Source organism: Nyctereutes procyonoides, unplaced genomic scaffold (assembly GCF_905146905.1).
Source record: "Nyctereutes procyonoides isolate TBG_1078 unplaced genomic scaffold, NYPRO_anot_genome, whole genome shotgun sequence".
NCBI classification, from domain to species: Eukaryota; Metazoa; Chordata; class Mammalia; order Carnivora; family Canidae; genus Nyctereutes; species Nyctereutes procyonoides.
In genome coordinates, this window is record NW_026575142.1 from 24000100 (window position 1) to 24015189 (window position 15090).

At 35.1% G+C, this 15090-nt stretch overlaps 1 protein-coding gene across 2 annotated transcripts in view; it reads right to left on the reverse strand.

Annotated features, from left to right (window-relative positions):
• Positions 1 to 15090, reverse strand: part of SLC4A10 (solute carrier family 4 member 10) — a 295619-nt gene that overhangs the window by 146185 nt on the left and 134344 nt on the right. For both annotated transcript variants that reach the window (XM_055308530.1, XM_055308531.1), the window contains exon 4: positions 7366 to 7504. In XM_055308530.1, coding sequence (XP_055164505.1) covers positions 7366 to 7504 — 139 coding nt within the window. The remainder of the gene's footprint in view (positions 1 to 7365; positions 7505 to 15090) is intronic.

The following is a 15090-nucleotide window of genomic DNA, read 5'->3' on the forward strand; positions in this document are numbered from 1 at the left end:
AGTTGTCCCTTTCTACCTGGTAGAGAATAGGATATCACTACCTGCCTTTTTTTGACTGAGTGAGACCATGTGACTATTGACTAGTTCTAGACAATGAATTGTGAGCAGAAATTATGAGTGTCACTTCCAGACTGTGTTTTTACCCCTTTTCCTATTTGATTTGTTTTCATACTGTTGAAATTTGGGAGTTCACTACATATTTTAGATATAGTATTTTTGTCAAATATATGGCTTACAAATATTTTCTCATTGTCTATAGCTTGTCCTTATCCTCCTAACAGGATCTTTCCCAGCACAAAGGTTTTAATTTTGGTGAAGTCCAATTTATGGATATTTTCTCTTATGGATTGTGCTTTGATATCATATCTAAAAATTCATCATCGGGGATCCCTGGGTGGCTCAGTGGTTTAACACCTGCCTTCGGCCCATGGCATGATCCTGGAGTCCCGGGATCGAGTCCTGCATCAGGCTCCTGACATGGATCCTGCTTCTCTCTCTGCCTGTATCTCTGCCCTTCCCCTCTGTCTATCATGAATAAATAAAGTCTTTTAAAAAATAAAAATTCATCATCTAGGTCCTAAGTCCTAGGACTTTCTCCTATATTTTTCTCTCAAATTTGTATAGCTTTATGTTTTACATTTAGATTTATGATTTACTCTGAATTAATTTTATATACACTATGAGGTATTAAATTTTTTTTACCTATAGATCTCTAGTTGTTCCAGAACTATTGATGAAAAGACAATTCTTTTTCCATGAAACAGCTTTCCCTTTGTCAAAAATCAGGTAGCCATACGTGGGTTGGTCTTTCTCAGTTCTCTATGCTGTTCCATTGATCTATGTGTCTCTCTGAAAAGAAATTTTAAAGACAAATCTAAAAGGTATCTTCCTTCCTTTAGCATAATTTCCTCCAGGTTGGAGGCTTGGTCCTTTGGAAAAGAAGAATGGAGTCTCTGGGAATTCCAGTTTGGTAGTTAAGATAATCCAATATATGGATGCTAGTTTGATTTAGCCATAGATTTTATGAATATTATAGGAAAAAGCATAAGATACTTTCCATAAAAAGAAACTCACAAGTTACAAATATCAAGTTTCTAAACATTTCAAGATTCGGTGCTTCAGGCCAACTTCAGAATGATGCCAAAAGCTTTAAGCGCTGTTTAATTATTTTTAAAAGACTATATAAAAAATCATATATATCCTATACATTGTATTCTCTCTCTACACATAATACACAAATACAAAAGTGTATCTCTCTTTTCTGCTTCTTTATTACATTTCATATCTCAAAGATAGAAATTAAGAGGTCTGGGAACACACCAAATCCTGTTTAAAGATTTGTAGTCACTGGATAGACAGTTACAAAATGCCTGGTTGCAGTTAATGACCTAAAGTGCTGCAATTTATTCCAGCTTTGAAATAAACTCAGCTGACATTTATTTGAACAGCAAACTACAGCAAACAACAGTCTCACAGGTATGAAGGAGAAGTAATGACCAATGAGAAGAATCAAAACTGTAGGCCAATTGTATGACATTTTTCTCTGGGGGAGGAGCAGAGTTAAACTCTGAGATTGTTTGATTTTGCTAACGTGTATCTGGATCTGTTTTCTTTTTTTTTTTTTAATTTTTTTTATTTTTATTTATTTATGATAGTCACACACACACAGAGAGAGAGAGAGTCAGAGACACAGGCAGAGGGAGAAGCAGGCTCCATGCACCGGAAGCCTGACGTGGGATTCGATCCCGGGTCTCCAGGATCGCGCCCTGGGCCAAAGGCAGGCGCCAAACCGCCGCGCCACCCAGGGATCCCTCTGGATCTGTTTTCATCCATGATTAACACATTCGAATCTCCTTCTACTGAACAGCAACAACATAAAATAGGTGTTTCATGAATTCTTTGAGGATTAAGAGATGATAATCTCTTCTGCATTACTCATATTAAAAATCTACAAAATAAAATTCTTCTGTAAATTAGAAATAGATGTTCTCCTTAGAAATTAACTCCTGTTTTTTCAATTCCCACCAATCCCTTTAAGTTTTTCTAGGAATTTTTATTCTGATTCTACCCAAATAGAAAGTAAAATACCATCCAAAATTATACCCTTGGGAGAAGTTATGGATTCTTAAGAGAAAACATCCTCATTTGGGTAGAGTTGAGGCTACAGATGGTGGAGGAGGGACATGATTAGGGTGGAGACAATAACATATGAAATCATAAAGTGCCTATTTTAAAGGGAAAGGGGAAGTGAAATATATCCAAACATAAAACTATTAACTATTCTTAAAGAGATTTTTTAAAGATTTTATTTATTTATTAGAGAGAGAGAGAGCACAAACAGTGGGAGAGGCAGAGGGACAAGCAGACTCCTCACTGAGAGGGGAGCCTGACTCCGGGCTCCAACCCTGAGATCATGACCTGAGCCAAAGTCAGAGGCTCAACCCACTGAGCCACTCAGGTGCCCCTAGCTGTCCTTAATCCATATTATCTTCACATCTCATATCTCATGGAAAAATCTTGATGACTTAAACCTTTACTAATTTTGAATATCAAATGCCTTCACAGCATCAATAAAACTGTTTTGATGCAATAATCCTTTTTGATACTACCATGTATGTTTTAGAGGCTAACTGCTACTCCCTGTTTTGCCTCTTTTGAGCTCATTTGTGGGAAGCACTTTTAAAGGGCAACTACAGTGAGTCATGTTTGACATTGATATTATGTCTTCATAATTGCACAGCTGTGGTATCTTTGCATGCTTTTCTATTAATAACATTATATGTTATTTATAAGCAGGACATTGTAATTGTGTTGATTTCATTAGCCCTTGTCATATGGCTTCTTTTGGGGTTTTTAAAAGTGAACAGCTGGTTTTCACAAACATTTATTAAATAATTATGATTCAAAAATTTAGCTTCAAAATCTAAAACTTTGCTCAAGTTTTACTTGGCAACAACAGTGGACATGAATTATTCAAGATGTGATATGTGACGGGTGCAATGTGCTGATAAAATATTCTTTTTATTGCTACTATTAGGGTAGAAAATTATTAATCCCCCTAGAATATTAATCAAAATAAATAAGTACTTCAAATAGCTATGCTAATGATTTATTAGAATTAAATTCATTTGGAAAATCAGATGGAGTCCTAAATTAACTAAAATTAATCTTTTCAGATGAACTAGGGCAACCAGAACAAAATTACTTCTGCCACTTTAAAACTCACTACATTTCTAAATCCTCAATAAATACACTCTGTTCTTCCCTGACGTATTGTGTCTCAGCCAAAATTCATCTATCCTCCTCTTCAATGTCTGTTACTATTTTGATTGCTCATCAGATGTCTCCTTGAACCTCAAATAGCTGTACCATGCATAGGGTTCCAGAAGCATGGCTAAGAACACAGGTCCTATTTAATAACAGAGAACACTAATAATTAACTGGATCAACTCTTCTTTATAAATGAATAACAATACATTTTGATGGTTTAAGATAAACATGTTGTTTAGGTTAATCCATGAGAGCATGAAAAATCCTACCTGCTCAACTATGATAAAGTGAAGCAGCTAGATTCTAGTCTTGTCCTGCCATCATAGAGCTTCATGAGAGTGAGCAAGTCATAAGGAAGTTACTGCTTAAAAGGAACAGATCACCAACCATTTTACGAATAGGTGAATTACTCCTGACAAAACACACATCCCAATCTTACTTCTCAGCTCTATCATGTAGGGTGACAGTAAAGAAAGGAATATATAAGAAATGCTTACAGAAAGTACTTTGCAGCAATAAAGAGACTCAAACTAATCAGACCTTCATAGTCATCATACCTCAAAGATCCCTCTTCTTCCTGCCACCCAGGAATATCTAGTATTTCTTCCACCTAGTTGAAGATAGACGCTTCCAGCCTTAAACAAGGAGGTATGCACTTTTACTGCTGGGGATTTACCCCAAAGATACAGATGCAGTGAAACACCAGGACACCTGCACCCCGATGTTTATAACAGCAATGTCCACAATAGCCAAACTGTGGAAGGAGCCTCAGTGTCCATCGAAAGATGAATGGATAAAGAAACTGTAGTCTATGAATACAATGGAGTATTACTCAGCCGTTAGAAACGACAAATACCCACCATTTGCTTCGACGTGGATGGAACTGGAGGGTATTATGGTGAGTGAAGTAAGTCAATCGGAGAAGGGCAAACATTATATGGTCTCATTCATTTGGGGAATATAAAAAATAGTGAAAGGGAATAAAGGGGAAAGGAGAAAAAATGAGTGGGAAATGTGAGAAAGGGAGACAGACCATGAGAGACTCCTAACTCTGGGAAACGAACTAGGGGTGGTAGAAAGTGAGGTGGGCAGGGGGTGGGGGTGACTGGGTGACGGGCACTGAGGGAGGCACTTGATGGGGTGAGCACTGGGTGTTATTCTATATGTTGGCAAATTGAACACCAATAAAAAATAAATTTATATTAAAAAAAGGAGGCATGCACTTTAAATTCCTTGACGACAACTCTTTAATCATGAGAGAGCAAAATTACAATGCTAATTGGTGGAGAAGATTATCATACATTGGTTTTCTGCCATCAAAGAAAAAGATGACTATTCATACTTGAAAAAGTGCAAAGCACTTAGTCTTTGATGCAGTTGGAAAAAAATAGGGTAAATGGTTCTTAAGCTTAAAATCTACCAAGTGATATAAAACTACTTCAAATTTGGTTCTATATTCAAAATATTATAATAGCTTCAGAAAGAAAATGATTAACCTACAAGATTTTTTCACTAAAAAGGGAAATTTAGGCAGAATAACATACCCCTAATTTAAAGTATTAAAAAAGGAACGTAAAGAAAATGATTTGGCATAAAATAGGTAAAGGGAATGAACAATTAGTTCACAGAAAAAAAAATAAAGCATATAAAAAGATGTTCAATCTCACTAATAATTTTAAGAATGTAAATTACAACAAAAAGATTTGCTTTTCATCTATAAAATTAGCAAAGAAATGTAAAAGTTTGATGATTTAGTCTCACAAGGTTTTGAGGAAAATAAGAAGCACTCTCGTACACTGTTTATAGATGTATGAATTACCAAAACATTTTAAAAGGGGATTTCGCAGTATCTATCAAAATTTAAAAGCCTGCTCTCCTTGGTACATAAGTTCCACTGTTAGAAATTCACCTTACCTAACTATGTACAAAATAACACCAAAACAGATATGTAAAAGATCACTGCAGCAATGTTTGTAGCAAAAATATAAAATAACCTAAATCCCTATCAAGAGTAGCTAAACAAAGTTTATCCATATTGTTAAATTTAATGTGATCGTTAAAAAGATTGAGTAATCTGTATTGATAATATGGAAAATGGTCCAAATATATTATTAAATGAAAAAGTGAGGTATGAACATTATATATCATTCCTATTGTATAAATTTTAAAAGCATATATTTTCATGCAGATCTAGGTATTAAAATTTTTATGAGGAGATACACAAGAACAGTGATTACCTTTGAAGACAGGTAATGTGAACAAGACTAGAGGATACTTTTGCTTTTTTATCTTTCCATGCTTTTGGAATTGTAAATACTAGCAGTTCATTTTATTTATTTTTTTAATGTTAACAGAGAGGAACTAGGTAACAGCCATTTTAATTTTCTTCTATTTACTTTTAGTATTTTTTAAATAAAAGAGATCTGTAAAGACTATTTGAAATGTATCAAACAAGAATTAATTAAGCCAATATTATTTATAATATGACTGAGCATTTAATTTCACACTAACCCTGGGTAGAGTTAAAGCAATGATTAAATGCAATCACAAGTTTAATATGATCCAATGATGTACTGTGGCTCTCAGAAGACTGTTCAATCCCTGAGCCACTAACAAATATGGCCAACAAGAAGAATTTCTGACAATGAAAGCTGTGTGACCATGGAAGGGATAACCTAATAAAATAATCAAACCTGTGTCAATGGACGTGTTCAAGTATACCCTGCCTCCTCTTCCTAGAATACCATCCCTTCTGCTTTTCTTCCTAGCTAAGTCCAATTCACCCTTCAAGAGTCAGCTCAGGAATCATCTCCTCCAGGAAAGCTATCCTAATCCCTTCTCCTTCACCCTTGTGGTTTAGATCCTTGCTACTCAAAATGTGATCCTCAAACCAAAAACATTAGTGTGACATCAGCTGGAAGCTTTTTAGAAATGCAGAAACTGAGACTCCATGCCTGAGGCCTACTGAATCTATCTATATTCCAGCAAGACCCAAGGTGATTTTTATTCACAATAAAATTTGGGAGGCAGTGGCTAATGGAAAACCCGAGGTGTGCCCATAGTTCTTTGTGCACACCTGTATCACGGCATTCATTATACAATATTTATAGCTTTGTTTACTTGTCTAAATCCCTCATTAAACTGTGAGATTGTTAAAGGCAAGATCTAAGATTTTTGTTGTTTTTTAGCCATTATACCTGGCACATAATAGATATTTCATAAATGTCTGTTAAATAAATGAGCAAAAAAGCAAAAATGAGTGAATTAAAAGTAAATGCAAAATTTAGCTTATTATTCTTTTATAGCAATTCATTGGGCAGCCCGGGTGGCTCAGCGGTTTAGCGCCACCTTCAGCCAGGGTGTGACCTTGGAGACCCGGAATCCAGTCCCACGTCAGGCTCCCTGGGAGGAGCCTGCTTCTCCCTCTGCCTGAGTCTCTGCCTCTCTTTCTCTCTGTGTCTCTCATGAATAAATAAGTAAAAATTTTTTTAAATAAGTAAAATCTTAAAAAAATATATTTATAGCAATTCATCAATTGCATGGCAATATAGAAATATAGAAATATTATAGTTTTTAAAACATAGTTTTTTAAAAGTTATTTTGAAAAAACACTATGTTTAAGTGTATGCATATCCTAGAAACATTACAAAATATTTTTATCCTCACCAAATAGTACATAAATATATCCAGGACTCTACTTAAAGCCTCTTAAAATGTTTTCCTTTTCTTTAAAAAAGTCCCACATTCAAATTATCATATAATATCACTAGTTTTGGCACAGGCCAGCAGTTGAAAAGATAGAAATAAATTACTTTTAAATTCCTATTGTTTTCCTGATGACACACAAATTATGCCACTGTTGATCTTTCAGGCTGCAGCTGTTGCTGGCTCTGCGTCACTGTTTACTATAATTGCTGCCTTCAGATTTCATTCTGACCCATATCCCATTACAGGATATGCCCAGGCCAGATGAGCAATTTCAGAAATCAACAGCACTCATGAATGTTTGCAAAATCGTGGCTTTACAAATCTCTTTTCCAATAGATAGCATGAACATCCTTTAATATACTTTCTTCCTTCAACAAAAATCCTCACCTGGCTGTTTCTCGCCATTCAGCATCCTCACTTTCACGCCAGCAAATCTCATCCAGTTCTGTGAAAAGGTCATGAGGAATGTGTTCCTCATCATCATCCTCAGTTCCAAGAATAAATTGTACTCGCTGTGATGGGGTGTCTATAGAAAGTGAGAGACATGAACATGCATTACCATGACTTCAAGCTTAAAATTTCCTGGTCATCACCTTCAACACCAATCCAAACTCACACCTCCCTGCCCCTTTATTGCAACACCTCATCCAGAATATACTTGGGAAATTAAAACTAAATTTAGAAAGAAAAAAAGAACCTAAATTTAGCATTACATGAAGTCTAGTATAATTTGGGAGCATAATTATGTAAAATGTAAATATAGGATATATACATCATCAAAAATATTTAATATCATGTTTATTTTTGGATTATTTATAGCACTCATCATAGAAACTCTGTATCTTCCTCATGCACACACATTTTCTCTCACCATATATGCTATACTTCATGGTAATATTCAGAACAGACTCTGATAAAATTCACTTATCCTAAAACTATACTGAATGTAATTCACCACAAACTCCCTGTGATGCTTTTTTATAGTCATACCTTTGCCCTTTCCCCAACCCCTGACAGCCACTAATCTGGTCTCCACTGCTATAGTTTTGCCTTTTCAGAATGTTATATAAATGGAAACCAAATCCAAAATTATCTGCATGCTACATCATCTGCTGGTGGTGTTTGCTTAAACATTAGAAGATCTCTTATGACCATGACAATGGCACAGGTCACTATGTTTTTGGTAGAGGAGCAAAATAATGTGTGGTTTGGACACAAGACACACAATCTCAAAGGTGCACATGATGTTCCTGAAAAGAACATGTTGTTCACAATTTGGGAGACTCCGAAACAGAGAACTATATTATCTGGGGACATAGATTGACAGTGTTTCCTACAAGGCTTCCTGTCCAGTTAGTTGGCCTTAGAGTTTCCAGTTCAGTTGATAGGTAGGTCTAGACTCTGTTTTTAGAGTAACTGCTTGACCACAGTTAGTCCAATCTGACCTATTTGCCCATGCTACCCACGAGGTGGCATTCACTCATTCCACTGTGTGATGGCTACAGAAAAGAGGGTAGGGAAAACATCCAAAGGTGTTAATAGGTTTTTGTTGTGGGGGGAGATGAAGGCACTAAGGACATGCCTGCATTTCTGATAGACTTGTTAAGGTTAAAATCATTGGTGATACAAATACTAGGTCACTGGACAAAATACAAAATCCACTCTATCCCTATACTGTCGTAAAAATTATTTAAAAATCTATTAGGGGGGATCCCTGGGTGGCGCAGCGGTTTAGCGCCTGCCTTTGGCCCAGGGCGCGATCCTGGAGACCCCGGATCGAATCCCACATCGGGCTCCCGGTGCATGGAGCCTGCTTCTCCCTCTGCCTGTGTCTCTGCCTCTCTCTCTCTCTCTGTGTGACTATCATAAATAAATAAAAAAAAATTAAAAAAAATCTATTAGGAAAACATTTCATTTATTTTAGAAGGAAAAAAATAAAATTATCTAAGAAATTTTTAAAATTATGTAATACATTTGTGATGAAAATGATAAAACCTCATTAAACAATATAAAGTAGACCTAAGTAAATGAATGAATATACACTAATGGAAAGGCTCAATAGTGGAAAACTATCTTACAAATTCAATGTTATTTCAGCAAACATTTGGTATTCTCAAATATTTTTTTTAAACCCAAAAATGTCTGCCTGGGTAGCTCAGTTGGTTAAGGGTCTGCCTTCAGCACAGGTCATGATCCCAGGGACCAAACCCCATGCTCAGGAGGGAGTCTGCTTGTCCTGCCCTCTCTCTGCTCATGTGCTATTTATCTCTCACTCTCCCTCTTAAATAAATAAATAGATAGATAGATAGATAGATAGATAGATAGATAAATAAATAAAATCTTTTTTTAAAAAAATAAATAAAACCTAAAAGAATAAGTAAATCAGTAACAAACCGAATGATTACTGAATTCTATAATTTTAATTTTTTGTGAAAATCAATTCATCAGTTATTTATAATATTAGGTTATCATAGTCACAACTGAGAGGACTTCAGAAGTTGAATGTGAAAAACATACAAATCATATAAATATAATACAGCATCCTACTTTCTGTATAAATGAATGTTTGTGGTGAGGCCCTAGACCCTACCCATCTCACTTGCCTTGTCTTTTGCCACTCTTTCTCTTGTTATTCCATTCAGGGTACATTAGCTTTCTTTTGGATTCTTAAAAATACCATGTTCCTTTTCATATCAGGGTCACTGCACACACTGTTTTCTCTAGCTCTCCTGTATATCTTTCAGCATCTACTTCAATGTGCCCAATCAGGCTTGCAAAATACACACACAAACACACATATAGGCACATTCCTATGCAAGCAATTAAATTAGACATCTGTTATACTAATTCATAGCACTCTGATTCTCCTTGTTACACTTATCTCGATTGTAACTTTAAATTTATTGCACAATAGTAATTAAATATTTTACATAGTCAAAATCAGTCTCTTGGCAAAAGGTAGAAACAAGTGCTATGAGAGAAAATTATTACAATACCTTGCAGATTATAAAACATTATATAAATTTTACGATGATTGATGATGATTGATGCTAATGCTAGTGGTAGTGGTGATGGTTATAATGATCATACAGATTTAGAATTTTAAGTAGGGAGAGTGAGAAAATAATAGTGCCATTGATTAAAAGACAGTTGTAACATGGATCAATCTTGACAGCATTATGTTAAGTGAAATAAGTCAGACAGAGAAAGATAAACACTATGTGATCTCACTTATCTGTGGAATCAAAACCAAAAAAACAAAAAAACAAATACATACACACACAAAAGTCCCCACCGAACTCATAGAAAAAGAGATTTGTGGTTACCAGAGGCAGGGGGTGGGGCTAGGAGAATTGGAAAAAGGTGGTTGAAAGATATAAACTTCCAGTTACAAGATGAATAAGTACCAGGCATGTAATGTAAACATGATGAGTATAGCTAACATTGTTGCATGATATTTAGGAGTTAAGAGAATAGATCCTAAAAGTTCTTATCCAAATAAATTTTTTCTGTTTTTATTGTATCTATATGAGATAATGGAGATTGGACGGTGATTAAGCTACTGTGGTAATCATTTCACGATATATGTAAATCAGGCCATCATGCTGTACACCTTAAACTTACACAGTGATGTATGTCAATTATTTCTCAAAAAAAAAAAAACCTGGAAAAAAAGGGTGTTGTCAGGATGACAACCACTATTACAGACTGAGAGCTCAGAAAACAATTTTTAGATATGCTGAATTTGAGGTGACTTCGGGACAAGCATATAAAGATGGTCATAGGGTGGCTGGATATTTGATTGTGGAAAAAGAAGACAGGGTCAGTGGTAGAGACATGTGGGTGGCATTTAGAGAAGTCATATGATTATAATGAATAAGGACTCAAAAAGCAGGGAGAAAAAAGACTCAACATAGGGAGAATAGTCAACTCAAGATTTGGGAGAAAGAAGAGGAGTTAACAAAAGAATCAGAAAAGGAATACACAGTATGTAAAAGGATTGTTGCATTAAATGAGTACCTTCCATAGGTCAGCTGCTATTCTAAGCAGTGAATTAGATTGATATAAACAAAAAAGTCTCTGCCCTTATTGACCATAGAGCTGATGGAGAGAGTAATACAACAGGAGACATGTTTGAATAGGGTTTCAAAGAACCGGGAGTCAATAATGTCAGATATTACAGAACTGATGATGATAATTGAATAAGAGCTACAGGATTTGGCTAGTCATGTTCAATAGCACTGGAATTCCAGAGACCATGTGTTATTTTACAATCAGAAATTAATAAATATGCTGTCTCCACTTGGAATATAGACTATATTTTCAATAAGTGGTTAGTTAAGAAAATCAAACTTACATAGTTACACTACTGAAAAAAAAACCCAATAGAATTGTAACTAAGCAAGTTTCCTAGAAAAGTTTTACCTTTTCATTATTAGCTATATTATTCATATTGTTTTATTTACATATTAATACCATGCTCTTAAGTACACATTTCCTAATAATGAATGAAAATATTCTCCTTTCTATTGGCCCAGTTCCAAAGTTCTTTCTTTTTTAGGCACTTTCTGGAGAATAGTCAACAAATATGTTGAAAAATATATTTTCCATAGCAGCATAACAGGTATAATCACAGAAGTGAATTGGGAAATTTGCATTTCACAAATGTGATCTTACGGTCATGAAGATAGGAAGCCTCTTCCACTATGACATTTAGCTCAAGGGAGCGGATTTGCAATATGAAATGTTTAACATTATGCATTTCTGAAATACCTCATCCTTGTTTCTTCCTCTTTATCCTTGTTGTACTTTAGGTAAATCAATATTCAGATAATCTATCTTATGAAATTGTTCAAAAATGATTATTTTGATGGTTCTATTCAAGTTCATGTCTTTGGTGTCTAGAGATCAATATCCTCCATCTGCCTTTGTACTTTAAGATTTTGCTCATATTTTTTAATGTTATATACAGTCTATTCATTTAGAGTCTTACATTTAATTCATTTATGTAATTGAAATAATATATTTATTGCTATTAATGCTAATTAGCTCATTTGGTTATAAGGTAACAGATTAATAAAATAAATATTTCAGCTGAAGCATCAAGAACAAGTATATTTGTCTCCAAAGAGGATGTAAGACTACTTGCAGAATTCACCAACCATGTTCCTGAAAACCTAGTTATCTAACTCCTCACCCACACTAGGGCTAATAAAGGGTCATAAGTTGAAAACAGTAGACATATTTTGGAGAGGACTTTTTCAGAGTGAACTATAATGTGAGTCCCAGGTCTCCTTGTTCCCTTAAAAGGCAGGATAGAGGGATGTCTGCCCCTCCCTCAGGTCAAGCAAGTATTGCTCCACGGGCAATAAAAGGGCTTGGTATGCCTCCTGCAGTGGACTAGGGTATGATTTCTGCCTGAAAAACACAAAGTTTGCCTAGCTGCTGATGGCTGAGACTGCTGCTGTAGATAACATACCTTTCTAGTATTTATCAAGGCAGTAAGGGTATGTGTATTTTCTGTGAATCATATATGGGCCACACGAGAGAGACAGAGAAAACCAGAGGAAGAGAGAGAATGTAGAACATGGGCTTCTGTCCAAGAGGCTGCCATGCAACAGAGACAAGACTTCCCCAGAGAGAATCTATTACTATAGCTGAATGCCTAGGTGTTGAGGAGAAATAAACAATAAAGCAGAAGAGAATACAGGTGAGAGATCCTGCAGGGGAGAATGAGTAGATTCAAATTCTTGTTAACCCTAGAGAATGTGACATCAGCTTGCAATAGTACTAATTAAATAAGAACTTTCTTGCTCCATCCCCTTTAGTTGGTTTTCATTTCCTATGCTCCAAACCTGAAGGGATCAGAAACCAGTTAGGACAATGATGGAGCATCTGGGAGGAGAAGTTCAAGGTAGGAGGGGAAAAAAAGGCAACTACATCCTCTTTCCTCAATTGCAGCAGGCCTGGGCAAGGGAAGGGGAAACGCCTGAGGGTTAAATCTAAGTTCAAATGTTCACTATTACATGAGACTATTTATTTTAATTACTGATAGAGGACTTTGAGTTACCTAAAAGTGACTAGAAAAGTTGGGGAGCCCACCAGTGTTTTCATTTGGGAGAAGACTAACAATTAGATCCACTGAATAAATACAAAGAGATGGTGTAAGACAGAAATAGTTACTTTGTGATTAAATCCCACTAAGAGTATTCATTGTAGCAGTTACAAGAATCTTACAAATGATCATAATTCTTTTATATTCATAAATGGGTCAGTAATCTTTAAACTGTTTTATTGAAATAGTGGTTGACTTTGATGAGATTATGAAAAGTGAGAAAAAAGACAAAACAGAGTTTTAATTTGTTAGTATTTTCTATGAGTCAGTAATTTTCATATACTATCTCTATGCCTATCTCTGCTTTGTCTTACAATAACTTAATTGAAAGGGCATTGGTATTAATCTTAAAAGACAGTCCAAATAATGAAGGAGGCTAAAAAGCAGTACATTTTTCTGGGTCCTTTTAATTAAGAACATTCCTAAGACAGGCCTACTGGTGGATGTGTTAGAAAGTCTTTCCAATGTGCATACACTGATATTTTTCCATTTACAGCACATATTCCTATTTTATTTGATTCTGTTCCACTTACCTTGATATTTTCTTTGTGAATATTATCTACATGCTAAATTAGTAATACCTGTTCTTTGTCTTTTTCCTTTGTAGTTTGAGTTAGTTTCTCAGATTATCCACTTGATTCTCTACAATAACAGTTCTGCATTTTACTATTTCTATTGTTGGTTTTGACTTTGCATTTTTAGTTTTCTTAAAGTTCTTCCTTATCTTGGGGCACCTGGGTGGCTCAGTAGGTTAAGCATCAGCCTTCCTCGACTCAGGTCAAGACCCTGGGATCCAGCCCTGAGCCTGAGCCAACTCCCTGCTCAGCAGGGAGTCTGCTTCTCCCTCTCCCTCTGCCTTCTGCTCCCCCTGCTTGTGCTCTCTCTCTCTCTCTCTCTCTGTCAAGTAAACAGAATATATAAAATCTTTAAAAACATCGCCCCCCTCAAAAAAAAATAAAATAAAATAAAATAAAATAAAGTACTGATTTTTTCTTTTTCTTTTTTTTTTTTTTTTTTTTTTGGTCCAAAACAACCAGCCACAAAAATAACAGGCTAATTAGAAGTATTTAATTTGATTCTTATAAGATTTGGTTTCATAGGTATTAGATAACTATCACCGGATTGTATACTTTTAGGAAAAAGATAGTACCAGGTTCTTATTTAAGATACTGGATCGGAAATGTATATGTTGCACTGTTGATTTTCTTAAGTACATCTGATATTTATAGGAATTCATCAGTCTCATTTCAAATAAATATTCATATTCCATTCAGGAAATTGGCATCTTCCTTTGAAGAGGTAGTGAAACACAAGACTTGGCTATTGACTCAATTCTTGTTCATTTTGCTGTAAAATCTCATTTGACAAACTTCCTAAAATATTTGGTAATAAAACCAAGCCTTATATTATTAACATTCTAAAAAAGAAATAATGCCTGAAGCAAATATGCTATATAAATGTAATTTCTTTTTCTACTTCTTGAATATACATAATCATGTAGAAGATGTACGTTGCATATTAGTGTGAACAATAACATTTAAAAACATTAAAAAACTGAGGCACCCTATTTTTTAAGGCTTTATCTTCTAGAGCAGTTTTAGGCTTAGAACACAATTGAGAGGAAGGTATAGAGATTTCTCATATACCCTTTTCCCCCACATATGCAGGGCCTCCCCCAGAATCAGCATCGCCTACCAGAATGGTATATTTCTTTTTACCAAGGATGGGCCTACATGAAGACATCATAATCACCCAAAGTCCAATATTTTACTTTAGGGATCACTCCTGCTGTTACAAATTCTGTGGGTTTGGACAAATGTGTAATGACATATATCATCATTTTAATATCTAATGTCTAATAGGAAAGAAAGTGAATGAGTTTATTCTCATGACATAATTTGCCTCCAAAGTAGAAAGTATCTGCTAAGTCATAGTGAAAAAAGGGATGGTGGAGAATGATGAAAAAATTTGAAAAACAGTTAATTTAAGAATCAAAG